Genomic DNA, 25,764 nt, shown 5'->3' on the forward strand with positions numbered 1-25,764 from the left:
GTTGTATTTGGATGTTAAAGCTGCAATCAGCATCTTCAGTTTCAGAGAAAAACACGATGGCAGACTGCTGCAGGGCTTCTGAAATCATCTGTTTATTCACCGTGAGTCATTAAAAGCGTCTTTTTACACCGGCGCATAAAACCCAAATAAGATGCTGTTCAACAAGCATCCAAAACCAATTACAGATCCTAAATAATTAATCCCTGAGAGCAGCTGTTATTAGAGCGGCTGTAATGAGGACATCAGTCACCGTGCCGGACCTGAGGAGCGTGTTTGTGCCTGACGGTCAAAGCAGAGCAACGCCGCGGTCAGGGCGGCGCCTTCAGGCCCAAAGGTCAGCGGCGAGCTGCTCTAATATCCTGTCGCTCTCTGACAAAACGTCATTCACCTCAGGTTATGTCTCCTGGGGCGGCGGAAACAGGTGGAGGGTCCAAACACAGCAAACTGTGGTTTTGAAACACATCCGTCATTATTCGCCCGGCAGGAAGTGATGATTAATTCTTCTCTTTGTGTGTAAAAGAAATAAAAAACACACACACACCACAGCTTTGACATTAAAAAATGTCGATAAAAGCTTTGAGACGTTCTTCAAAACCACTTCCTTTGCCTTTAATAGAATGGATGTTGGCATAGTTACCTGTACCTTCCCAGGGTGTGAGGAGGTCTCCTATTTTTCTGCATTACTGCATAAAAAAACCTGCATTCAGGGTCTGAGCGGTGAACTGCCACTGTGGGAGGGGGTCACCTGAGCTTTTACTGACTCAATGCAGAGTTATGTCTGTTTTTAGACCACAGCTGCCTTCCACATCGCCAGCAGTCAGTGTCAGGGTTTTATTTCAATCTTCCACAGAGATAAAACAAAAACTTTGCCCCTTTTTCTGTATTTCTGTACAATTACCCTTGCAGTTAAGTAAGTAAAGTGTATTTATAAAGTGTCTGTCACAGACCTGTGCCAAAGTGGGTGAGAACACTATTTGCCTCAGTTCATATATTTTTGGTAACATTCTTGTTTGCTTTATTTAGCCATATTGTAATTAGTCTATAGTTTGCAAATGTATACTATCCTGGGTTTGTTTATGTTTTGCATTTCTGCAGATTATTTACTGTAACATCTTGGTTTGAATCAATTCAGTTCCAGCTTGTATTTATTGTTTGATCATTTAACTTGTGCATTTTATTTGAACTTACCTAACTTCTCTGTGTTTCAATTCAATTCAATTTCAATTAAATTTTATTTATATAGTGCCAATTCAAAAAACATGTCATCTCAAGGCACTTTACAAAGTTAAGTTCAATCATATTATACAGATTGGGTCAGATTATACAGATTGGTCAAAAATGTCCTATATAAGGAAACCAGTTGATTGCATCAAAGTCCCGACAAGCAGCATTCACTCCTGGGGAACCGTAGAGCCACAGGGAGAGTCGTCTGTATTGTACATGACTTTGCTGCGATACCTCATACTGAGCAAGCATGAAGCGACAGTGGGAAGAAAAACTTGACTTTTAGGTGGTCAAATTTGGGCTTTGGAGTGGATCATTCTGTGTAATTTAATTCAACATCGTTGTGGTCATACTTTAAAGAGATTTTGCTGAGGCTCATTGAAGGAAACCATGTTGAGTTCAAATACAAACTTTGTTAGGGGGGCCTGTTGATGGAAGAGTCCATTGGAGGACATTTAGTCTGCCTGGAAATAAAGTATTTAAGCAGAGAGGGAGCAGAGAACCAGGTCAGTGTAGCTGAGTGCGCGTGACGTTAATTTTGGTTGTTTTATGTTGAGCTATCATCTGTTGCGCCACGTTAACCTTTGAGTTACTTTTTGTATTTTTGTAAATATTTCTTCCACCATTTTTGTAAATAAACCTCCTGCTACATTGGACATCTTTTGCCTACTGCCTTCTTTGACCACTTTGGCCAGGCTATCTTACCCAAAGTCATAATGCGCTGCACAACATAAGTTACAATGACATCAAAACAAGGACTAAAAAGCACAATAAAATCGTTACATGAAAGCCTGGTGGAACAAAACTTTTTCACTTTTTAAAAAAAATCATCCACAGAGTCAGGAAAGGTGAGTTTCAGGGTCCAGAAGTTTAGGGCCTACAATCAGAAAGGCCCTGACTGCTGCATAACACACAGACACAACAAGACATGATCTTTCCTCTGGTTCGGCCTACATTTGAGTTCTACTGAACTCAACCATGACATCCTGGGTTTCTCTGGACACGTCCAAACATGAGAAGTCTTATAGGTAAACCCAAAGCTCACAAGAAGAATTATTTATTTAATATGAGTTTAGAAAACCTCAGGATCTCAGGAGGGATTTCCAGGTGTTTCTCCTGGACCTTATTCCTCTGTTACCTGACATCTGATCTTGGATTGATGATAAGAACATGTGTTTATATTTTCTAATGGTTAAAAACATTGATGTTTATTTAACATGTTTATTAAATCTGGAACGTGCACCTGTCCTTGTGTTTTAGGGTTATTCTATGTCTCTTTCTTGTCTTTGCTACTCCTCAGGCTGGGTTCTGTCAGATGTTTCGTCCCTGTTACAGAGGAGTGGTTCCTGCCCACTGTTGCCTTTTACTTGATTTGATGCAGTCTGCTGGACCAGTTGGATTCTGTGTAATTGGACCTGAAATGCTCTTGTTTGCCTTTAATACTAAAACAAAGTCCATGACTGACTTTGGTTGTGATGCACAATCAAAACTAAGACATTAAAATTTAATTCACAATAAAAACAAATATAATGTAAAACTTTATTGGTAATTTTAGCAATCACCAAACTTGAGGTGTCTCCTCATAGAAGAACCAACATATTTATTTAGCTTTAAGGTGTGTTTCCCAAAGATTTATTACAAAACCATTTAACGAAGAGAAAATGGAGCAACACATAAGAATCTGTATGAAATGATCTTCTTTATTGATTTTTTTTTTGTCATAGTGATATATTCCTTCAAAGTGAAATAATGAAAAGTAAATCTTTCCTCCTCAGATATGATTAAGAAAAAGTGAAAGTTAATTTTGAAGGCAGAAAATGTGACAGAGGGAAACAGCCATGATTGTCAGTGGCTGTTGTTATTCCTGTCTGACTGAGCTAAAAGCAAACTGTTGACAGGGACTGCTGGGATTCGGCACCAAACCTCACACTTTGACGTCAGAATTAATGGAGGACCAGGTGTTTTGAACCGGACCTTCATTAGTGAGATCACCTGCAGCGTGTTTTCAGGCGCTCTGCCCAGGATCCTGCTGGTTGTTTCCTCCACATCTCAGCTGACTTCACTGCTGATGATCGGCCAATGTTTGCAGGATTACGCACAGATCCAGCTTTACGTTTTTTTTTAACGAAACAGCACCATCTCATGGTCTGAATGAGTGGAGTTGTTGCTTTTTCCTGCAGGGAGAAGCTGCTGTCAGTTCCCTGGGATTCATCCACCCATCACCAGCTCTCCAAAGTCCACGTGGTTTGATCTGAAGATGAAAGTTCAAAGGCCCTGAGTTATATTTAAATAACTTCTTAATGGATTCTCCCAGTGTTGGCTGCACTCACAGAACCTCATTTTACGTTTTGCCCGGAGACCAGCGTGATGGATCTGTTTCATAAGCTTCACAGTTGAGAGAATCCGAACAGAACCGGCTGGCGATTCCTCAGACTGCCTCCTCATGAGACGCTGATGTTTTGCATCTTTAAAGTTAAGTGCCAAACTGACGCAACACGAGTGCTTCTGCAAGTCATCGGAGCAAATACGCATGCAGACGCACAAGAACGGCAACGCAACGCAAATCTGTACAAGAACACTTAATGTTCCAAACGTCGTCCATTAAACATTCTCCCTGCGGACGGGATGCTGCGCAAGTTCCCCCGACACACTTTACATTTTTCTTTAAAACAAAAGTTTTGAGAGTTAGGGGGGAGTTTCCTTCGACGGGTTTTCTGGTGAAACTCGGTAACTGAAAGGGAGGAAATGTTTAATTAGTTACCAAAGTAAAAAACTGGATGGTTCTGAAGAGCTCAGTGGGTGTTGATTAACTTTCAGTGAAGTCAGAAACATAAAAGTAATTTAACACAGGAAGGTTTCTGCACCTGCCGGCCTTAAAATAAGTCCAATAGAAAAATCTCAGACTATAAAATAAAAAAGTCAAACCTTAAACTTGTGAACATTTATTCCATTAGGAGGGACAACCAGGCGTTGAGAAATATTTTGATATCAAAATGCTATACAGCATTCTCACTTATTGTTTCCCTGTTTTTCTTTATTATTATTCCGTCGGCATCTAACTACTCCCGCATACTTCAACCGATTTCAACAAATTTGGTTTCCGGCATGACTGCTATATCTCATGGTTATGCTAACTTTTACACTTTTTTAAATATTTCACTTTTTGTGCAATTTTTTTTTTTTTGTCTGTTTCCATTTAAATCAATGCGAATTGATTCAAATTCCTTCAAATTCTTCACATTCTTCAAAATCTTCCAATTGTTCTAATTGTTCTAATTCTACAAATTTGTCCATTTTTTTCAAATTCTTCAAATTTGTACATTTTTTCAAATTCCTTCAAATTCTTCACATTCTTCAAAATCTTCCAATTGTTCTAATTGTTCTAATTCTACAAATTTGTCAATTTTTTTCAAATTCTTCAAATTTGTCAATTTTTTTCAAATTCCTTCAAATTCTTCAAATCCGATTTCAAGGTTTTTCAGCTACTTTTTCTCTTCTGCATCTTCTGCTCAAATCATTCTGCAGATTAGCATTCTCACTCGCTGTTACGCAGGAATAGCTTTTTGTAGTTTTAACTGTTCTGCTTGTGGTTTTGCCGGTAGCCTACTTCTAATTCAGAGTCGTTGACATCATATTTCCAAATGCACAAAATGGGAAAGACGAGAGAACATGATGTAAGCTTCATAAAGACAAGGCTGGACGAGGATCCAGAGAGGGACGTCAGGCCGGGTTTCAAACGGACACCTGGTCTGATTTCTACATGCCAGCTGGTGGTTTGGGAGTCGTCTGTCCTACCATTACAAACGTAAAAACCATTACGAACGTAAAAATACTGTTTTTCTGAGCTCAACCTGAACCTCGTGCTTCGGTCACATTAGCTAAAGGCTGAACTTGATGGTTGATTAACTGAGCTGAAGAAACAAGCATCTGTTAACAAAAATACTTCACTAATTCAACTCCATAACATTTAATAAACGTAAATATTGTGATCTGATTAAATATCTAATATTTACCAAGGAGAGTCTTTACAGAGCCCCAAAAGGAGGAAATACTGAAGCCTGGTTCTGAGCACCTTTTTCGGTCTAAGGGGGACGAAATGGCAGGTGGAACCAAGTTCTGGACCCTTCAGTCTTCCAAGCAAAGCTAGCACGGCAACACCCATACACAGGATAATGCAAAAAAAAAGGTAAAAATATGACTTTTGAAAGTTTTTTTAAACATTTTTTGGATTTCCCATGACGTGTATGACTGAGAATCTTCACCGTCCAAACACAGGGTAGTTCAAGTGCTTCACAGGAACAAAGAGGGGAACACGGAGAAGAAAAACACCAAATCAACAGAAAAACAAAACGCAAAACTAAAAACATGAAGCGCCTCATCAAAGAGAAGGCGCGCTAAAATGCAAATTTGAGCAAAATTAAAAGCCACGATAAGATATGAGACATTTCTGCACACCTGAGGTTATCAGACAGCTGGTTCCAGAGCCGAGGAGCCCAGAAACTAGATTCTGCCTCTCAGCGTTTGGTTCTGGTCCTGAGAATGCTGCGTGAAAATATATAATTTTTTTTCTGCTCATGTAAACCACTTTGGATTGTCTTGCTACAGAAAAGTACTCTATGAATGCCTCCGTGATTCAGGCCTGATCAGCATCTCTGAAATGCATTTAGGTCCGCTCCGTGCTTTTTACTCCATCAAAAAGATTTTTATAATGCGATCCCTTTAATTACAGGTGGAGTAATGATTAAAGGATGAATGTGATCCATTTTCCTAGTTTTGGTCAGGTTCTGGAGCCAGATTGTTGTTTTCACTGCAAAAACGCAGCTAAAAATAAGTCAAATTATCTTAAAATAAGTGTGTTTGTCCTTGATTTGAGCACGTAAATAAGAAGATTTGCCAATGGAACGAGATGTTTGCACTTAAAATAGGAATAACTCAACTCCATCATCTTATTTAGAGGGCATATTATCTAATTATCTTATTTTAGGGGTCAAAATGCTCATTCCTTTGGCAAATCATCTTATTTACCTGCTCAAATCAAGGACAAACACAGTTATTTCAAGATTATTTGACTTATTTCTAGTTCTATTTTTGCAGTGTTCTTTTTTGACTTTAGTTTATTTTTCTTCTTAGTCAAGACATCCTCACTAGAATCTAATCAAATTTTCTGCGTCTTTTTTTTTATTGGATAATGGCCACAGCAGGACTACCTCTCACATCCCCACCTTTACTCTATCTGCTACATTCAAGTTTACTCTGATGGGTTTACTCTGCTTTTCACGTGATTGTCAAGGTGAAATAATGATTTACGTTAAAATTGAACACGGCTCTGGTTGCAGCTGGATTCTTTTGCAGTTGTTTTACTGCAGTTCAGGCTGAACTGTGCAAGAGAACACAACCTGAATGAAATGCTTTTATCAGACGCTGCTCAGGATGGGCTGAGACTGAATGTGTCGGAAAGATTGATTTGTAAAACAATTCAAGTTGTTTTAACCTCATAGGTGTGAGTAAATGCTCACCTCTCAAAATGAGTGACTTTCTGGGTCCGTTTCCTTTGCTCTGCGCAAAAGTCCAAAACCTTACTGTTAGGTTAATTGGTCTTTCTCTAAGCTGGCCTTAGGTATAATGTTGTCCTATGATGGGCTGGTGACCCCAGCAAAGGAGGGGTGGTTATAGACAATGGATGGATGATGCACTGTAAGACATGGGAGAAGGCAACCTGAGCATTTTTCTTTAAAACAAAAGTTTTGAGAGTTAGAGGAGTTTCCTGGTGACTTTTATGGTGAAACTCGTTAACTGAAAGGGAGGAAATGCTTAATAAGTTACCAAAGTAACAAACTGGATGGTTCTGAAGAGCTCAGTGGGTGTTGATTAACTTTCAGTGAAGTTTCAGTGAAGATGTTTAAATGGTGAATAGGCAACATGCTGGCCATATTAACGAAGTAATGCCTTCTTAATTGGTTGTTATATTCTCCTTTTCCTCCGGTCTCTGTCTTTGCAGAGCACAGAAAATGTAGCGTTGGGTGTTGGACAGGATGTGGATGGGTGTTGTTTAAGGTGGGGGTAGGTGTGAGGTAACCAAGGCTGCTAGAGAATCCGTCTGGTACCGCTCCTTTTGTGTCCGAACCAAAAACGGTTCGGGCCAATCACGTTGCAGTATTGTGGTTTAAGGCGGGACATACCGGTGCGACGCACGCCTAGCTGCTGCTATCACTTCTGATTTGTAAGAATCCACAATTTCATCTTTAAAAGTAGAATAGCAGGAAATGCCTTGACTAACTTACCTTATTGTGGTTTCTCATGACGGTGTTGCTTACCTTTTAATTTGATACCATGATTGGCTAAAACCAGCCTTTTGTAGGCGGGCACTAGCTGTTGCTTCGCCCAATCAGCTCAGAGAGTTCTGCTGAATGTTCCTCCTTTCCCCAAATGGATTCAATGGCAGCGGTCCCAGATTTATAATGTGCTGAACATTATCAATGTTAGGTGTGAGGGTTAGGCACAAGTAAAGTTACAAAAACATGAATGAAAGTCAAAACAATATCTGAATATGGCTTGAAATAAACTTCAACTGTGTGTGTGTTTGGAAACTCTTCAGGCACGGAAACATGCGGACCTTCAATGTCCTAAAACTGTCCTTTTGATTTAAAATTTACTTTTTAAACACTCAAAATGTTTTTTTTTTCCAAAGCCAAACCGTAATTAAAACCCTTAAAAAGAAGCCTAGCTTAGAGAAAAGGCTTTTCTAGGATGCATATGAGAAAAAGGAGAAGCTGCGGGTGACCATGTTGATGTATGAGTTTATTGGACAGCAAACATGTGCATGCTTTAGGCCGCTGTCTGCAGCAGACAACGCATGCTTGGTCTCAGGCAGCGGCGCTCTACACAACGCCAACAGCGGTACACAAAGGCAGATAAATGACGCCCGACATGGACGGTGAATGGAAGCATGGCTGTGAAGCTGAAGGATGTTCGGCCCTTCAGAAAGTCGTTCCTCAGATGCATTTTAGCAGGTAGGAGTTGCAGTTGGCTCCTCTTCCACAGTCGCAGAGCTTCCCGATCCGAGGGCCGAACTTCATGGCACAGCGGTCCCTCATCCCACACTGAGGAGGACACGCACAGACGTTAATTAATTAACGAGGCCTGACGACTTCCAGGAAACATCTTTCATCGTTACAGCGCCAACGTTTCAGCCAATTACCTTTGATTAATCCTTCAAATGTTTTAACTTTGAATAGATTGAATGTATAAATCACAAAGAGTCAGAAGAAGGAAAATCGGCTCAATGTTCTTCATCAGAATAATTACATTAGCTCATTAGCTCTAACTGAGTCTGTAGTTAGGATGTTGATTGATTTTCACGGATGGGGGGGGGGGCTTTTATAGCCTGAAATCAGGCAGCAATCTTTATTTGATCTGTAATTACAGCGTACTTTTATCTTTTAATTAGTGGCAGGTATACTTTTTTTAAGTGGGTTTAATTAAAAAAGAACAGAAAGCTGTTCGCAGCACTTAATAATGCCTGAGCAGACTTTTTAAATGAGCAGAATAAGCATTAAAACAAAAATGCACTGCATCAATATTAATGCGGAAAAGTGCAGCTCACCAGTCGGATGCTCCCTCTTTTCTCTGTGGAGGAAACACGGCTGTGGATCCGACCCAGCAGAACCTCGAGAGCGCCGACCTGCGCAGCAACAAGCACCAAAACATAAAACACAAGAAGGGACAGAGTCATAAAAATTACCTAAAAGGTTTAGAGACATGTTTTTACTTGTAGAAAAGAAAAGAAAGTGAAGGAAATAGTAAAGAAGTGGTAAATATTAAAAGGTATTTGTTGTAAATTCAGCATTTTTCCTCAATAATTCTGCTAAATTCTGGATAATTGGATCCTTTACTGAATAAGTTAGAATATTGTTTTCTTCAGTAATGATCTGTTGCAAATAAACCCTGACAACCCCAGCTGAGAGCAACAACACACCCTAGACTTATTGTAAAATAATTATTTCTTTCCGGTTTATTTGAAAGACAGCAAAGATGTTTGCATTTTGGGGGGAAATTTGTTTATTTTGTATTATGTTATGTCTTATTGAATGTATGTCCTTTTTTGTTTCAGTTTTTTATTACTTTTGCTGTTCTGTTACTAAGAATTATTTTAGATTTTATTAGAATATTTTTCTAATTATATTATTTTTTTAATGTTCACAGATGCTTTCCGGGCGTGATAATTGGTAATTTTACTCATTGGTGGAGGGGGATTTGTTTAATTGCTTCCTAAGGCACGACACAACAGGAGTGTGAGCCACAGCAATATTTTGTTTAAATATTTTCACATATTTGAAAAATTAAGAATTAAAAAATAATTTTATTTAAATTGTCATAAAAAAGGGATTTTAGGCAAGGCAAGACAAATTATTTGTATAACACATTTCAGTCCAAAGACAATGCAAAGTGCTTCACATGAAGGTTGGAATAACATTTTTAACATTCTTTACCAAAACTGTAGAGTGCCTTTGGTCATTTTGTGGTCACTTGCTATTTTTGCCCCAAGGATTAACAAATATCAGAAAACTACTGATCAAGATTGATTTAAAAAATAAAGTTACACTAGAAATAAACAACAGACATATTTATATGAATGCAAAATGTAGTTTTTGTCACACAAAAAAATCAACCCTGTGTGCTTCAAACACTGTTTAGACACCCCTCCATAATAATAATAATAATAATAATAATAATAATAATAATAATAATAATAATTAATAATTAATAATGGCCGGCAGCATTTTCTTATTTTAATTTCGTATGATTTAAGAGAAACAAACGTGTCATGCTTCAGTAAAAGTCACACTGTTCCTCCCCTCAGACTCTCCACTTACTGACCAGGTCTCCGTCGGTCGCTGGGTCCATCTTCTCGACCTCAAAGTCCTCCGCAGAGACTTCCTGTGACGCCTGGCCGTGACACAGCACCAGCAGCAGGCTGAGGAGCAGCAGCATGTGGAGCATCCCGGCGCTGGTCCCAGAACAGGAGGAGGAGGAAGAGGAGGAAGAGGAGGAGGTCCTGAGAGGAGGCGGCAGATCAGGAGCTGGACGAACTGAGGGTCCCAGCAGGTTCACGGCACAACCTCCTCCTCTCTCTGGTGTTTTATGCAGAACTGGGAAGCCACGCCTGGGAGAGGCCACTGGGAAGGAAAAACTCCCCCAGTGAGGGGTGGAGCAGTTCAATTTAACAGGAAGAAATTTTGAGCTTTTTGACACCTGCACTGATTAATACTGACTGAATGTAGCCTCTGTTAGCCTTTAGAGGACACTTTAACCTCAGGTACCCAGCAGTAGAAGGTGTTTTATACCTGATTAGACCCCCACACAGGTTGGATGTTTACCTGGTCACACATTTCAGATAAAGCAGGGTTTAATTGGTTCTCCTTAGGTCAACTAATTCGGCTTTAAAGTGCAATTTAATTCCAAAAGAAACTCTTGCAGCACCTGTCCAAGGTGTACCCCGCCTCTCACCCAGCGACCCAGTTATTAAAAACTACTTTTTACATCCGATTAAGACAACCGCAGTAAATACAAAGATCAGTTTTCAAATCATTTATTAAGAGGAAATGCCATTCTACTTTTAGAGACTCTAGGAACCACCAGGAGGCAGGGAGGCAGATCCTTTAGCTATCAGGCTCCTCTCCTGTGGAACCAACTCCCACTTTTGGTCCGTGAGGCAGACACCCCGTCTACTTTTAAGACTAATCTTAAAACTTTCCTTTGTGACAAAGCTTCTAGTCAGAGTGGCTCATGTTACCCTGAGCTACCTCTATAGTTATGCTGCTATAGGCTTAGGCTGCTGGAGGACATCAGGGTCTATTTCTCTAACTCTGCTGAGTTCTCCTACTGCTCTCCAATCTGCATTGTTTGTTGTTATTTCAGCTTTTAACTTTTTGTTCTGTTATTTTTCTCTTCATAGAAGGTACACCTGGTCTACCGTTCTGTTAGCTGTGACATCATCAGGGGAGGTAGATCATCCTCTATTACCATCTAACATAGAAAGTACTCCTGGGTCAATGTGAGCTTCTGTGCTTTCTGTGTCTCTGCTCTGTCTTCTCTAACATAGAAAGTACTCCTGGGTCAATGTGAGCTTCTGAGCTTTCTGTGTCTCTGCTCTGTCTTCTCTAAGCCCCAGTGGGTGGAGGCAGATGAGCGTTCACACTGAGCCTGGTTCTGGTTCTGCTGGAGGTTCTCCTCCCTGTTAAAGGGGAGTTTTCCTCTCCACTGTCGCTTCATGCATGCTCAGTATGAGGGATTGCTGCAAAGCCATCATCAATGCAGACGACTGTCCACTGTGGCTCTACGCTCTTTCAGGAGGAGTGAATGCTGCTTGGAGAGACTTGATGCAACCTGCTGGGTTTCCTTAGAGAGGAAACTTTCTGACCAACCTGGAGGATCTGATGGAGTCTGACTTTAGATAAGAGCCTTGAAATGACATGTGTTGTGAAATGGTGCTATATAAATAAAACTGAATTGTAATCATTTCAGCTAAAACTTGTTGTCAGCTGAAGCATAATTATCCAATGGGAGGCTCGTACCTATTTGCTTAGATAAATCCAGGTGGCGACTTTTTGTTTTTTGGCCAGGCAGTAAATATCGTAAACTTAGAACTTTTGTCACAAGATTAAATAGAAATTAAGAGAAAATAGTATGGAAAATAAAATAAATGCTTGTAAAAATTACCAAAAGAGAATGTGGAATGTTATGAAAGAGTTACTAAGAACGTTTAGAAGAAGATAAAAAATGTATGACCAAACTTAAATATATGGCTAATTATCTTAATAATTATTTTAATGATAATAACATATCTTATTCAACAATAGTAAATATAATCATGAAAAATAAAACTCGTAAAATTAAATGTATCAGTGTAGATATAGAACAGATAGAAAATAAAATTAAACTTTTTAAAATTAAACCACTTGGCATTGATAATCTCGACTGCAAGCTTCTTAAACTGGTTTGTCGTTTTTATCAACCAAAGTCTAAACTGCTGGTTATGTCCACATAAATGGAAAAGAATCATTCTTTTGCTGAAAAACAATAAATTACCATTCTGTGCTTCAAACAGTCATCAAATCAGTGCATTCCCTCTGTTCAGTAAAATAGTGAAAAATAAAGTTTATGATCAAATTCAATATTATCTGACCACAAATAATCTACTCACAGATTACCAACATGCTTAAAAAGGACAGGCCACAGCTGCAGCTCTCACTTTTATGACTGATGATTGGTGTAGAGAAGTAGAGGATAATAAAATAATAGGGCAGTTCGGCTGCATTTGAAATTATAAATCATAATTCAGTATTGAAAAAACTGAAATGTTATGGGTTTGAACAATCTTCCCTTTCCTGGATTGAAAGTTATTAAATAGAACACAATCAGTATTTTCTAATGGTTGTTATTCTGATGCTAGAATAAAACGTAACATGTGGAGTACCTCAGGGAAGTCGCCTCGGCCCATTATTATACTGCATTTTTACTAATGATTTACCAGGAATACTAAATAGGACAAAGGTTATGATGTATGCAGATGACTCAACTATTTATCTGCAGTTACTATAGATTAACTCAGCAGGATTTTTAAAGGGGAATTACAATCTGTGAGCCAATAGGTTGAACAAAATCACCTAGTTTTAAAGATTGCAACAGAAAAAAAAGCTGCATGGTACTTTGGTAAAAATAGCGGCAAAAACCCAACATTGAATTTAAAAATAAATGGCAACAATTAAACAATCACATGATGTTTAATCACTAGGAATTATTACTGATGATTGTTTAACATGGAGAACGCATGTTGATAAGATTATAATAAAGATGGGGGTGGGGGTGGGGTAATCTCTACAATTAAAAGCACTGGCAGCTTTTTAAAACCACAGGCAATGAGAAAAGTCACTCAGTTACTGATTCAGTGAAATTTAGAGTCTCATAGAACTGATGTTAAATTCATGCATGGACATCAAAATAAGTTGTGTGTTAAATATAGGCTTCTATATTCTTTACTTTGATTTGTCAGATGTCATATTAACAAAGTCCCCATTCATCATTTAGAGGAACTTAGAATTTAGTGCAAGTAAAAACACTAAGCTTCTAAGACATGCTAGTGTTGATAATTTCACATTACCAATAGTAAAAACTAAGGCCATTAAACAGACTGTTCTATGCAGTGGAATGTATCAACGGGGACTTATTACCCAAATGTATCTATAAAATGTAAGTTCAGTTTAAAGTGTTATCAAAGCAATATGAATTGAATCAAGTATGAAATAAATCATTATTATATATCTATAGCATCTCTCTCCCTTTCTCTCTCACTATATATATATATATATATATATATATATATATATATATATATATATATATATATATATATATAGTGAGAGAGAAAATTAACAGGTATTGTAGAGACTGTTTGGCAATGTACATGGAAATATGTTATGACACAGTGTTGTTTTATGAGGTTGTGTATTTGGTTAGAATTGTATTTGAAGATTGAACATCATAAGCATGCTGTATTTTTATTTTATTGTATGTGTTTCTATTATTATGTCATTTTTATGAAGAATATCAGCAGTTTTAAGAAAATGGGGACCCACAGTTGATGTAATTTCTTGCCAAAGCTCAGCTGCAAAAATAATACACAGGTTTGTTTTTGAGTAAAAGTTCCTGGAAGTTCCTGTTTCCAATAACTACAAAACTGAGACGTTTGCAGAAACCTGGTTAGTAATTGACAAGTTCATCATTTTTGTTCTACCTGACTTTTTTTGTTTAAAAAAAGATTTCATTTGTCTCTGAGAATGTTGACCTGAAAGATAAAATTGTATGCCTATCTGCATCAACCGCCTGTGCTTCAGACCGATTGGAGAATTGTGGTCGGGGGCCGCAGAAAATCAGTCAGAGGGCCAAAAAATGGCCCACGGACCGCACTTTGGACACCCTTGAAACAAGGTTTGGGGTTTTAACGAGACAAAATGTAAAAACCTCGGCTTGCCGGACCTTTGCGAGGCACTTTCCGTAAGGGACACCAGGGGTCGCTGCGTCTTCAGCCCCAGCGGCTGCCGGGTTTCCTGAAACGCATACTTCAGGATTAAGAACACACCCAGTGACATCGGTGAGGTTTGAAGAAGCAGAAAAAAAAGTCTCAGTTCAAACTGTGCAGAAGAGGAAGAAGAGGGCCGAGAGGTCCTTCAAGCGGTTCTGTTGGACTTTGGCGCTGCGCAGAGACTGGACAGCCGGGATCAATCCGTGCGTAAAGTTTGAAATATTCATCTGAGGCGAACCGTGGAGCGCAAAGAGTTTCTCTGAACGGGAGGATGTCAACTTCAGACGACACAGACGGGCCGCGGCCGAGATATGGCTGTAAGTGTCTCTCTTTAATTGTCTTTTTATTAATCGGCTCAGTTTTCGGATCCCTCTGACCCGGAGAAGAGGCTCCCAGGCTTCAGCTCACCTTCTCCACATGCAAACTCTTCACACATGTCAGAAAAGCCACTTTTAGCCCTCGGACGCTCCCTCGGCTCGCGTTTTTACCTCTGACAGCGTGCTCCCAGCTTTATTAGGACTTCCGCGTTTTCTCCGCTGCAACAACTCGGAGAGGAGGCCTCCTCTCTCAGTCTGCACAGTTTTTCTTTTTTCCGCACGTCGGTTTTTACACGTTTGGAGACTCGCTCCAGGTGGGCAGATGAGTTGGGAATCAGCCATTCAACGTTTGTGGGCGCGCACAGATCAAATTCCCACTCAGCACACCAGCAACCACCGCCCACGAATGAACTTCTTCTTCTGCATTCCCAGGTGGAAAAGTTTTGTTTTGGGGGGTGGAAATCAATTAACTTTTGTTTGACCAATAAATCTTTAATCTTCTCAGATTGTGGAGAAACATTTTAATTAAATAATGCAGGTTTTAAAACCCCCCAACAAGAGGAGGTAAAAGTGGGCCTTCTTTGCGCCCCCCTCCCTCCCTTCTCTAATAAATTGGGATTTTCAGAAAAAAGGCTGCCTGAGAATGTTGGCTGCTTTCTGTGTAATCTCCTGGGAATCTCTGGAAGAAGCCGTGACACTCACAGGGATGCCCACATGAGAGGGATAGAAGCCCCGAGTGATCAGAGAGCATGCGCTAACCGGTAGGTGAGGTTAGTTTATTGCGCAAGATGTTTAGAGAAGCCTCCTTACAGGACTGGGAGACGTTTTGTTCCGCCACTGTGGAACCTTATCATTGTGTAAACGTCTGAGTGGATTAAAGGACTATGATCTAACTAGAGATGCCTTACTAAACTGTTTAGAGATTAGAATCGGGCCAAATTTCCCTTCATCGTCTTTGTATGGCACAGTACTGAAAAAGAAAAAAAGTTTTTTGTTTTTTTTTTAGTCATTGAATGCATGAGAACCATTGTTGGTCTAGAAATGCATCCACCTCCAGTATTTACTTTTTTCAAGGTTTAGGACTTGACGTAGGCTGGTATGATAACCCAGAGTGGAAAAAATCCCAACGTTCCCACGTTATCGTCACAAAAATATAAAAGATAAATGTAAAAGATGATCTTTTATTTAACACTAGAAGTCCCAGAGATACGAGAATCTCCGTCAGCCTAAGTAACATTTTCAGGTTGTTACCTTTTTAAAAGAGAGTGACAGGTTGTGTTTTAGTTTGCACACCAGCAGCGAAACTGATTGCAGTAGCTTGCTTTCAGCCAGCTGACTGGCAATGTGCAAGGCCTTCTCTAACAGAGCTTTACAGCACGACGGGACGTTTGAGTGGGTTTGGAAACTTGTCAAAGCGTTGTGTCTTTATGCTGGAAAATGACCTTTATGAAAGTGCTTAACTCCCATTTTGATGCTTTGACTGCAGCCGTCCTGGATGGCATGGAGCGGCTCACGGCGGAGGAGATGGATGAGCGCCGGCAGCAGAACATGGCCTACGAATATCTGTGTCACCTGGAGGAAGCCAAAAGGTGAGAGGCTGGTGGTTCAGTCAAATAAAACACAACAGCATCAACGGTGTGAAGAGAAACGCTGCTGTGAGCTTTGCTTTTATTTTCAACGAGCCTCACTGCAAAAATAGAACTAAAAATAAGAAAAATTTTCTTGAAATGAGAGTATTTTTCCTTGATTTGAGCATGTAAATAAGATTATTTGCCAATGGAATAAGATTTTTGCACTTAAAATAGGGACAATTCATCTCCATCATCTTATTTCAAGTACAGTATATCTAATTATCTTATTTTAGGGGTAAGAATACTCATTCCATTGGCAGATAAACTTATTTACCTGCTCAAATCAAGGGCAAATACATTAATTTCAAGAAAATTCTACTTATTTTTAGTTCTCTTTTTGCAGTGCTGTTTGGGGTTTTAGGGCGATCTGCAGCCATAAAGTCCTGAAACCACATCAAACTGCACAGACGATGCATGCACTCTGGTAGTTTTGTTACTTTTGGTGGAAATAAATGACGTTCTGATCAATGTTGCTGCTGTTAGTTCTGGTTGTTGAGCTTCAGGTGCCTCTCCATGAGTTGTTGGTTGAGATCTGAGACATGGCACGGCCTTCCCAGGAGTATGTTGGGTCATTTTTAGCTGCAGACCAATTTGAACCTTGATCCACAGCGTCGTTTTGATCTTGACGGCCTTATTGTCTTCCTCACATGTTGGACCTGATGGGATTTAATGGCTTCTGTGAGCTGAGACGTGTAAAAGAATGCAGTTTCTGTGAATGCAGCTCAGAGTGACGCGGCGTTCCCAGCCTGCTGTTTTTACTTTAAATAAACGGTTCTCGTCAGGTGTCTGTGGTTTGAAATGCAGATTCTATTTTAGAAAAAAAACAAGCAGGAAGCGCTGGTTCCAGATTTGTGCGTGAAATCTGTAGTTACAGAGACTGACAGCATCACAGCTAAAATCTGTCCTCTGAGCAGTTCAGCCAAGTGGAAACCTGTGCAGTCGTGCATAAATGACATTTAGCTTCTTTTTTGAAGACTGACCAACAACACCTTTTGATCTTGTTTTTAAGTTTCAGCTGAAGAATATTTAGTCGTACCTGAATATTCAGATGGAGGAATGTGGATCTAAATAACAATTTCTGCACCTGGGCGTTTGTCCATCCTCGTGCAGAGCAGACCTGCTGATTGGTCGCTGCCAGCTGAGATCTGACCTGTAGAGTAAACTATAAAGAATCATTGCAGTAATAATGCAAATTAATGGTCATGGTTCCCAAACCTATACTGTAGTTTCGTTTTATGCTGCTCCGAAAAGCAATTTACAAGATATTAGAATGTGCCTTCTAGTGTTTAAACCTAGTTATTTTTTTAAAATCTGACATGTAAAGGATGCTTTATCTAAATGGTTGTACAGATTCAAATGTTTAACCTCCTTATAGTTGAGGTTTTGGTGAAATGTTTTATGTGACTCAATAAAATAACTCCAAGCTACTTTTCAGGCATATTTAACAATAAAAAAATAATTTTAAACACCTTGAGAATTTAGGCTGACACTGATATTGATGTTATGGTCAATAAATTATTTATAGATGTCTGTAACCACACTGCTGACATTGCTTCTCTGCAGTTAAACACCCACAATCCTTTGCTGCCTCAACGTCACATAACAAAGCAATGTTTCGATATAATCAGTAATAATGAAAAATGTGTTGCCTAAAGATGCTCTTTCGCTTCAGATTTGACTAGAAAACAGTCCGTGCACATTTGGCCAAATTGTTGCACTCAGCCTCACTGTTTCCTGGAGAGGCTGCAGGGTTTTGGGTTTGAATCCCACCGACGGCTTCTCTTGGTCTTTGAGCAAGACCGCCTCGGCCCCAGAATGCTCCCTGGGCGCCGCCCTACGGCAGCCCGCTGCTCCCTGAGGGACGGGTTAAACGCAGAGGACTCGTTTCATTGGAAAGTATGTCGCAATGACAAATGAAGATGATTAAATATTAACTTCAGGGACTCAGACGGCCCAGTGACGGTGCTCTGCAGAGAAGCAACCAAACAAACCACCAACCCTCCCTCCACTGGTTCTCCGTCTGCTTGTGAAGCCGTTAGAGGCTAATGTGGACGATAATAACGCCGGTCATGGTGGACCCAGACTGCATCGACCAGATCCCTGTTTACTCTGTAAAAGTCTGTTTTTCATGCACCAGATCCACGCCGGTTCTAAAACGCGATTTATTACAGTAAAGAATGATTCTTTATTTGTCCACTGGTCGTAAAATGTATCTGTTTTAACAATCAAATGTAAGCTCTGAAGCTAAGCAACTATAATAAAATGATTTGAGTCATATTGCATTCTTTCATAAAAGATATTATGAACTTGTACGTGGTGTTAATGTCACTGTTTTGCCAAACAGGGAAGTGACACTTTTAATTGAGGTCTGTATTGTTCCTTGCTTATTGGGTTCCCCCTAATTAAGGAAGCTTAAATATTGTCATATTGTAATTCTTATTTTTACGGTTAACCAGGAAGAACCCAGTCCCTTCAAAAAAAATGCTCCCGCGGTTTTGAGGATCAACAATTTTTCATAGTATGGGTAATGAGTTTGAAATCTTGTGTGGGGCCAAACCCCGTTAGACCGATATATTTTAAAATAGAAAGTCGGATATCTACGTTGATGCAAATAAATCCTGCATCTCTATTGAAAATATTTCTTTTTTCTGTAAAAACGGCTTCCACGCAGGCTGCTGTTGGTCTGCAGGATGTTGCTTAATGTTAGCTGCGTTCACTGATTGGTTAAAGGTTGGATTTATAGTTTCAGATCAACCAATCACGGTTTAGGGCTGGTCTGCTGTAAAAATCGGCCAATCCCAGTCGCCAGATGTTCTCAGGGCATCCCCAGCTATAAAAGCAGTATTTGCGTTAACCTAAATTAATGCTAACCTGACGACGTATCAATGCTGAGATGGATTTTCTTGTTTTTCCCCTTATTTAAGGAAGTCCTAGAAATCGAGCTCATAATATTTTATAACGGCTGTCAGCATGAACTCACCGTCGGCCCTTGATGACTCTGAGTCCCAGATAAGACTCTGTGCTCAGTAGCCATTGTGTTGTGGTGCTACAGTTGATCCTTTCAGTGGCACAAAGCGAGCCGTAACTCCTGAACTAGAACTTTGGACCTTGGTGGCTCCCTTTGGCTCTGTGTGCCGGATTTAAGGATCTGCAACACGAAGGTGACAAAGTCCAGAAACTGTCACTTAAAGTCGTTTCCTGTCTGGAAAGGCTGCAGGGCAATAAGGCTACTAATGCTTTTTATCTGACGGCTCAAAATGAAAACAACTTTTTCAATAAATGTTTCATTTTATTGTGTAGTTTTTTTTTTTTTTTCTAAAGTGCAAAAATGTTTTATGTTATTTCCTAATATATCTGTCCAGTACTCATCCATTGGACTTATAACTGGAGTTCCTATCAGATCATGCATAAGAACAAACCTGAATTTCACAGTTTTCTCAATAAAAGTTAAACTAGATTTACAGCTGATGTCTGTAAATAATTATTTTTTAAATAGATTAGGTCCATTTGTGGTTCCTGAGTGATGTTTAACAAAAGGCTCCGCCCGGAAATGTCTGCGTGTCGGAGGCTCGGTCGCGCGCTCGTGGGTTCAAAAGAGGAAGGATCGCGCGAGACAGGAAGTGACTCGGTCCCTGCTGATGTTGGTATCTCCCGCTGTTGCCGCAGAAACCCACAGTTGTCATAGTGACGGGTTCCGGTGTGAGCAAAGGGCGGCGTTGCAACGTGTGCATCGTTATTAAAGAAAAAGAAAAAGGCCGGGTCATGGTGGCGCGGCTGTCACATCTCCCACCTGGCCCTCTGGTTTCATCCAGCTGCGACTTTCAGGAAATCCCTGGATGCTCCGCCTGACCTGCTTATCTGCTTCGCCTCCGACTGGAGCTGCTTTCCCTGGAAAGCGTTCAAAGGAACTTGGAGGAAACTTATCTTAACTTCATCTTTGCGCTGCGTATGTAAATCAGGGCCTTTTCCTGCCAAAATGAGAAGAGGATAAAAACACAGAATGCAATCCTCCGAGGTTGATTTGATTCAACTCCCTTTTGCGGCTGCAGGTGGTGGAAATATTTCAGCTTTAAGTGAGAAACACATAAACTCCAGAGCAGCTCGGGTTTTGCTTTTAGCTTGATTTATCCTGGATCCTCCTCTCCAGATCGGCGTGTGTGAGAGATTGTTGTGACGGCGTCTCCTGCAGACGTTAGCCTGAGAACGTGGAAGTGTATAAAGGGAAGGAATTGGCTTTGCACTTCAGTCTTTGAATTAGTACTCCTCTGGTTTTCACTTCCTGTGTGCAGCACTTCAGCTCTGTTTAGCACTTCTTATTTGCTTCAGAAATTAAACACATTTACTGTTTAACAACTTTAATCTTACAAATGCAGCGCCCTCCACACATATTGTCTTCCCTTGTACAGGGTTTATAAAAAGCCTTAAAATGGCGTCTCTCAATAGCATAATCTAATTGCGTAAGGAAATATAATTTAAAGACAATTTATTCAGACAGGGAAAATTAATTTTTTTATTCATGGTGGTGAAACTACTGACTTTCCCAGCAACTGATATGAAGTAAATGCAGCTAATTAGACGACTCATTAATTTTTCATTATTAATCCCAGACTTCATGTTTCCTGAAAGTGTACCGTATTTTTCGGAATATAAGGCGCACTTATATTCTTTAAAGTTTCTCAAAAATTGATGGTGCGCCTTGTGCTTACTGACAATGTGCTCAAAAATCTGTTAAAATGTGTAAATGTGACTTTGGTTAGCAATGAAGCTGCTCCACTCAATGGATATTAGGAGCATTACGGTACACTGTGTCACTACCTGGTAGGACCCCTGAGCTGTCTACCGGACTGCCTGACTGTAAAGTCTAAACTAGAAGTGCATTCATGTCAGGCAGCCTGGAGAACGCGCTAGCAACAATAAACCTAGTAAGTTCAATATAAAAGTTTATTTTGGCCTTAAATTAGAAACAGGGCAGTGTAGTCCAGCTACTCTGTCCTCCAGACAGAGACGGATAGAGAGCTGTGGACGTGGAGGAGAGATATTACACACTTGGGAAGAATATTTAGTGCGCCTTATAACCTGGTGCACCATATGGTCCAAAAAATACGGTAAATATGACAGGACGCAGCGATCCATTTGATTTTAGTTCTTCTCCAAAATGGAAAAGAATGGAGAACATGGCCGTCTTGTGCATTGAGCTTCAGAAGGGAGCTTTTAGCTCCTCGTCCCACCCTAACCCGACATCAGTGCCAGTGGTCATTTGCAGGCACGTCAGGAGAAGTCTGTCCTGTTCTAACATCAGAAGCATAAACATGGAGTTTGATGAACTCTGCTGGGTCTGTGAGCTTCAGTTAGATGAGACCATAATTGAGTTTACCTGCAGCCGTCGCTCCAGACGGGTCTGCCCTGAAACAGAAGATGAATCTGAGGAAACGCGCTTCACTCCCACTGTGATGTACGGCGGAGGATCTGTGATGCTGAGGGCCTCCTCCTCCCAAAGCTCTGAGAACGTTGTCAGAGGTCCTGGTATGAACGTGACCTTAAAACTTTTAGGAGAGCTTTTAATGGAACTCTTGCCCTTTTTACTTATTGTCTGTTTATTTTATCATGCTCTCCATGTGTTTTTATAAAGTGCATTACAACTATGTAGCACTTTGGTATATGTATAAATATAAACTGAATTACAAATTGAATGTATTATTATTATTATTATGAACTTCCATCAGGGCCGTTGAATAGCTGTTTTTCAGCAGGAGGTGCAATGGTGACTATAAGTGTGCAGAGGTTGCCTCCTGATTGCAAAACATTTTATTTCATAACCCGACTCTTCCAGGAAGATGAAGTTTTCAGCAGAGTTCATTCGCATGACGATCTTTCCTGAGAAATGCAGGAAGTCGTCTCCCTTTCTGGAGAATTTAAACATTTTCACGTTGATCGACACTTAGGTGAGCAATCCCCCCCTGAGCAGTTGCTCCTCTGTTTAAAAGCCAAGCAGGAAGGTTAGGAGCTCCAGTCCACTGGCTGCTTGTGTTTTTCCTCTGCCGCTCCACGGCAGCTTTCATCGCCGGTAATTTCCATCCGGACGTTTTCCGCTTTAAACGAGCCAAACTCCTACTGCCGCGGTTTCTGTGTCAGTATCGTGTTTATCATAGTAAAACCCTCTTCATACACGTTTTTCTGTCATTTGATAACTGAGGCTGTGGGGATATACCTGGCTTCTCGCTGTTTTTTAAAAAAAATGTAGGTTTAGTTTTTGATCAAAGAACTTTTGCGTGGTGTTTCAGCCTTTAAACGCCGTATTTAATCAATTTTCTTGATTTTTAAATCGCACGTTTTGTTTTATTCCCCCTCATCTACAAATGTTTCTCATTCTGGAAGAATAAATGCCGGCAATTTATTCTGGATGTGAAGTTAACAAAAGGCCGTTTAGTGTTCTTCTTGTCCTCTGATTGGCTGCCTGAGTCCCCGCGTCGTGCTTTTTCCGTCAGGTAGAGTTTCAGGTAGACCCGGCTCCACGTGGCGAGCAGAGGGGACTGCCTGCCTGGGCGACGTGTCTCCATGGAACGACGGGAATGCTCGCTGCCCTCAGCGGAGGTGTCAGCTGCACCTGCAGGGACGGCTGCAGGAATGCGCCGCGGCTCTTTCAGGCGCGTGTTTGCGTATCGCCGTGGATTCATGGCTCGGTCCGATCGGCGCTCACCACAGCTGACAAATGCAAACTGTTATCGCTCAGATTTCCATATTCTCTTCAGGTGAACAGGGCCGTGAGTGAGGCTCAGGCCACGTTTGCCGGCCGTGATCAAATCTTTATTTAAATGCTCACCGATTATTTTTCATCTGTGTTGACTTTTCAAATGAGAAACAAGGACTGAGCACCGCTGGGGTTGCATTAGGGTTAGGGTAACAACTTAGAGCGGTTTAATTATTGGATAGCTTTGCTTTTAAATGGTTAAACAGCAGAAATCAAGATTATTTAGTTAGTGGTTCCATATTCAACACATCTTTTAAATCTAAAAGCGATTTTTAAAATGGGGTTTAAAAAACATTATCAAACCTCTGTAGCCTCAAGTAAACTATATTCACTATTACTACTACAAAAGATATAAATATCTAGATTCGTGGCCATTAGCATTTCTATGCACTAATTTTGAGTTTTTGGTGTACCACAAAGGTCAGTGCTCGGATCCTTACCCTGAAATTTAAACCTTTGGGCAGATCTAGCACAAAGCAGTTTGCCTCAAAAGTCAGAACTAGGATCCAGGAATAACTTCAAACCCAAGTCTGCGTCGTTTGCAAGCTGCTAAATGAGATATTTATTGATTTGTTTCATGCATGCAAACACTGCCAGTGGTTCTAAAGTACTGTAACTGGGAACTAATGTGATGCAAACTGTTAAAAGTATAAATGTGTGCGGCTTCAACGATACCTGTGCTGGTACGTGCGGCGGCCATATTGGATTATGAGATTGGTGTTTGATTGTTTCTGACTCTTAGCTTAAAAATTCAAACTGTGAGAACAAATGTCTCGTTAGGGATCATCTGAATCCCTTCTCTGCAGATGATGCCTGCTTTTACTTATTGAAATGGATGTGAAAAATCTTTTTTAAATCTAATCTTTTGCTCATTCTAAGAGTTGGTCCGGTCTGAAAACACTTCCAACACCGAGCCGATTTCTCCAAACCCAGACAGAAATGAAAACGTTTTTTTCTCTCGCCGTGCAGATTGTCTCTTGTCATTTCTTTTCTTCAATTTACAGCATATGAGAATTTAAACCAGGAGTCAGTCCAAATATCCCTGTCGGTTGCATCGTGTCAGCTGGTGTTTACGAGTCGCGGGTTCCTTCAGCAACGTTGCCAGCTACGTTCAATAGTTGATCAGTTTCTGGACCTTTTTTAAAACCAAAGAGTTTGAAGCCGGTGGGAAAGATTAGGCCGTCGCCATGTTTTCTGAGTATTAGTCAGGTTTCCGTTTGCTGGCTAATTGTTGTGTTCAAAGCTCCGCTGGTTCTCTATGGTTTAAACTAAACTGAAATGCTACCTATACAGATTTATTTCCTCTCCAGATCCTGCCTATTGGTTTCCCTCCACCATTGCACAGAAAACTTCTTTAAACACATCTTTTGCAGTAAGATGCTGCACTCTGCTCATCATTTCCAGACCTGTTCCACCTGTACACATTAGTAGAAATTAAATGAATGCCCGCACCTGCTCGATAGAAATGTGCGTCCCATTTGCTTTCATTTTGTCTTTTTTCTCAGCACACCCAGTCTTCCGGGGAATGCAGCCGTTCGTGTTTTCAGTAAACTCTGGTTTGTTGATCTGTGCATGATGTAAACTACATCATGCACCATTGTATGCACCAAAACAATTTCTAGTTCAATGGACGAGTTGTATGTATCGTTTTTTTAACGTGTGGATTCTCTTAAATGTCGCACAAACTGTCACGAATCTCTCCTGCTCGCCTGGCGTAGCTGAAAAGTTTCAGTTGTGCAGGTGAACTAAATTCCTCTGTGACGGGAACTTAAAGTGACAGCAAAGTGAAAGGAGGGGGAGCCCTGAGTTTCTTTATGGGTGGAGAAAAGCAAACATGACGATGGATTTAAAAACCAACAAATTAACATACTTGTAGAAAAAAAAAGAAGAGGATTGTAGGACGTAAAGCCACAAAAAAATAAATAAAATTGTCTCAGAAACAAATCTGTTCGGTGGAAAAAACCGGGTTGCACACTTTGAAACACTTTCTTAAAGCACTTTTTTTTTTATTAAGATGTGTTTACATGAATTATAAAAAACATGTTCAATAGGTGTTGCTTTGTAACCCTAAACAGGGAATTCATTCTAGGGAATAAAAACTGTAAAGTGACAAACATAAATTCCCCAGAGGTTAATTTAGGCTATGCATCAGAAAAGGTGCTGAAATAATTTTCCGGTGTGTTTTTATGTGCCTGTCCACTTCAGGGTTACATTTTATCATCCAGTCTTCTTTGGCAGGACTCAATCAGACCGTCACATCTTTGTAACATCTGATCGCTGATTGTTCAGACGTCTCTTTTTCCACAGCGCTCTTCAGGTGACTCCACAGGATTTGGTTCGTAGCTCTGGCTCGGCCAAATCTTAACCTCCTGCTAGGAAAAGTCAACTTTATTTTAGCTTTATCGGGTTCAGTATAATTAAAAATAAATTGGGCTTCAGCTGAGTATGTTTACCCCCTGTCAGTTTACACATAGTCGTTAGATTTTCTGTTTAATCCTACAGTAGATACCTCTTTAAAGATATAAAAGCCTAAAATTATTATTAACCAGGTGATGATATAGGTATTTTTTAGATCCACTGTACATTTAGCTGTACTTTGGTGTGTCTGGACTGATGTTTCAAGCTGATTTAAGGCTGTAAATTTAATTAGATGCGACTAATGATCGATCTTTGTTGATCAAAATCCAAATTGTGGAGAAAAAAAAGAAAATATGATAATATGGAAACTATTTATGGAGATATGCAGCAGATCATTCCAGGTAT

At 40.2% G+C, this 25,764-nt stretch overlaps 2 protein-coding genes across 2 annotated transcripts in view; one reads left to right on the plus strand and one right to left on the minus strand.

Annotated features, from left to right (window-relative positions):
• Positions 1 to 8,010: 8,010 nt before the first annotated feature.
• Positions 8,011 to 10,259, minus strand: cartl (cocaine- and amphetamine-regulated transcript-like). Its single transcript, XM_021307654.2, has 3 exons — positions 10,102 to 10,259; positions 8,828 to 8,905; positions 8,011 to 8,324 (listed from the first exon to the last, which is right to left on the minus strand). Exons 1-3 carry the CDS (start codon positions 10,222 to 10,224, stop codon positions 8,217 to 8,219), a joined length of 309 nt encoding a protein of 102 aa, XP_021163329.2. The 5' UTR covers positions 10,225 to 10,259; the 3' UTR covers positions 8,011 to 8,216.
• A 4,144-nt stretch (positions 10,260 to 14,403) lies between these two features.
• Positions 14,404 to 25,764, plus strand: part of iqgap1 (IQ motif containing GTPase activating protein 1) — a 72,981-nt gene continuing 61,620 nt past the window's right edge. The window contains exons 1-2 of the mRNA XM_036135896.1: positions 14,404 to 14,622; positions 16,109 to 16,211. Coding sequence (XP_035991789.1) covers positions 14,577 to 14,622; positions 16,109 to 16,211 — 149 coding nt within the window. The 5' untranslated portion in view covers positions 14,404 to 14,576. The remainder of the gene's footprint in view (positions 14,623 to 16,108; positions 16,212 to 25,764) is intronic.

Source organism: Fundulus heteroclitus, chromosome 4 (assembly GCF_011125445.2).
Source record: "Fundulus heteroclitus isolate FHET01 chromosome 4, MU-UCD_Fhet_4.1, whole genome shotgun sequence".
Taxonomy (NCBI): Eukaryota; Metazoa; Chordata; class Actinopteri; order Cyprinodontiformes; family Fundulidae; genus Fundulus; species Fundulus heteroclitus.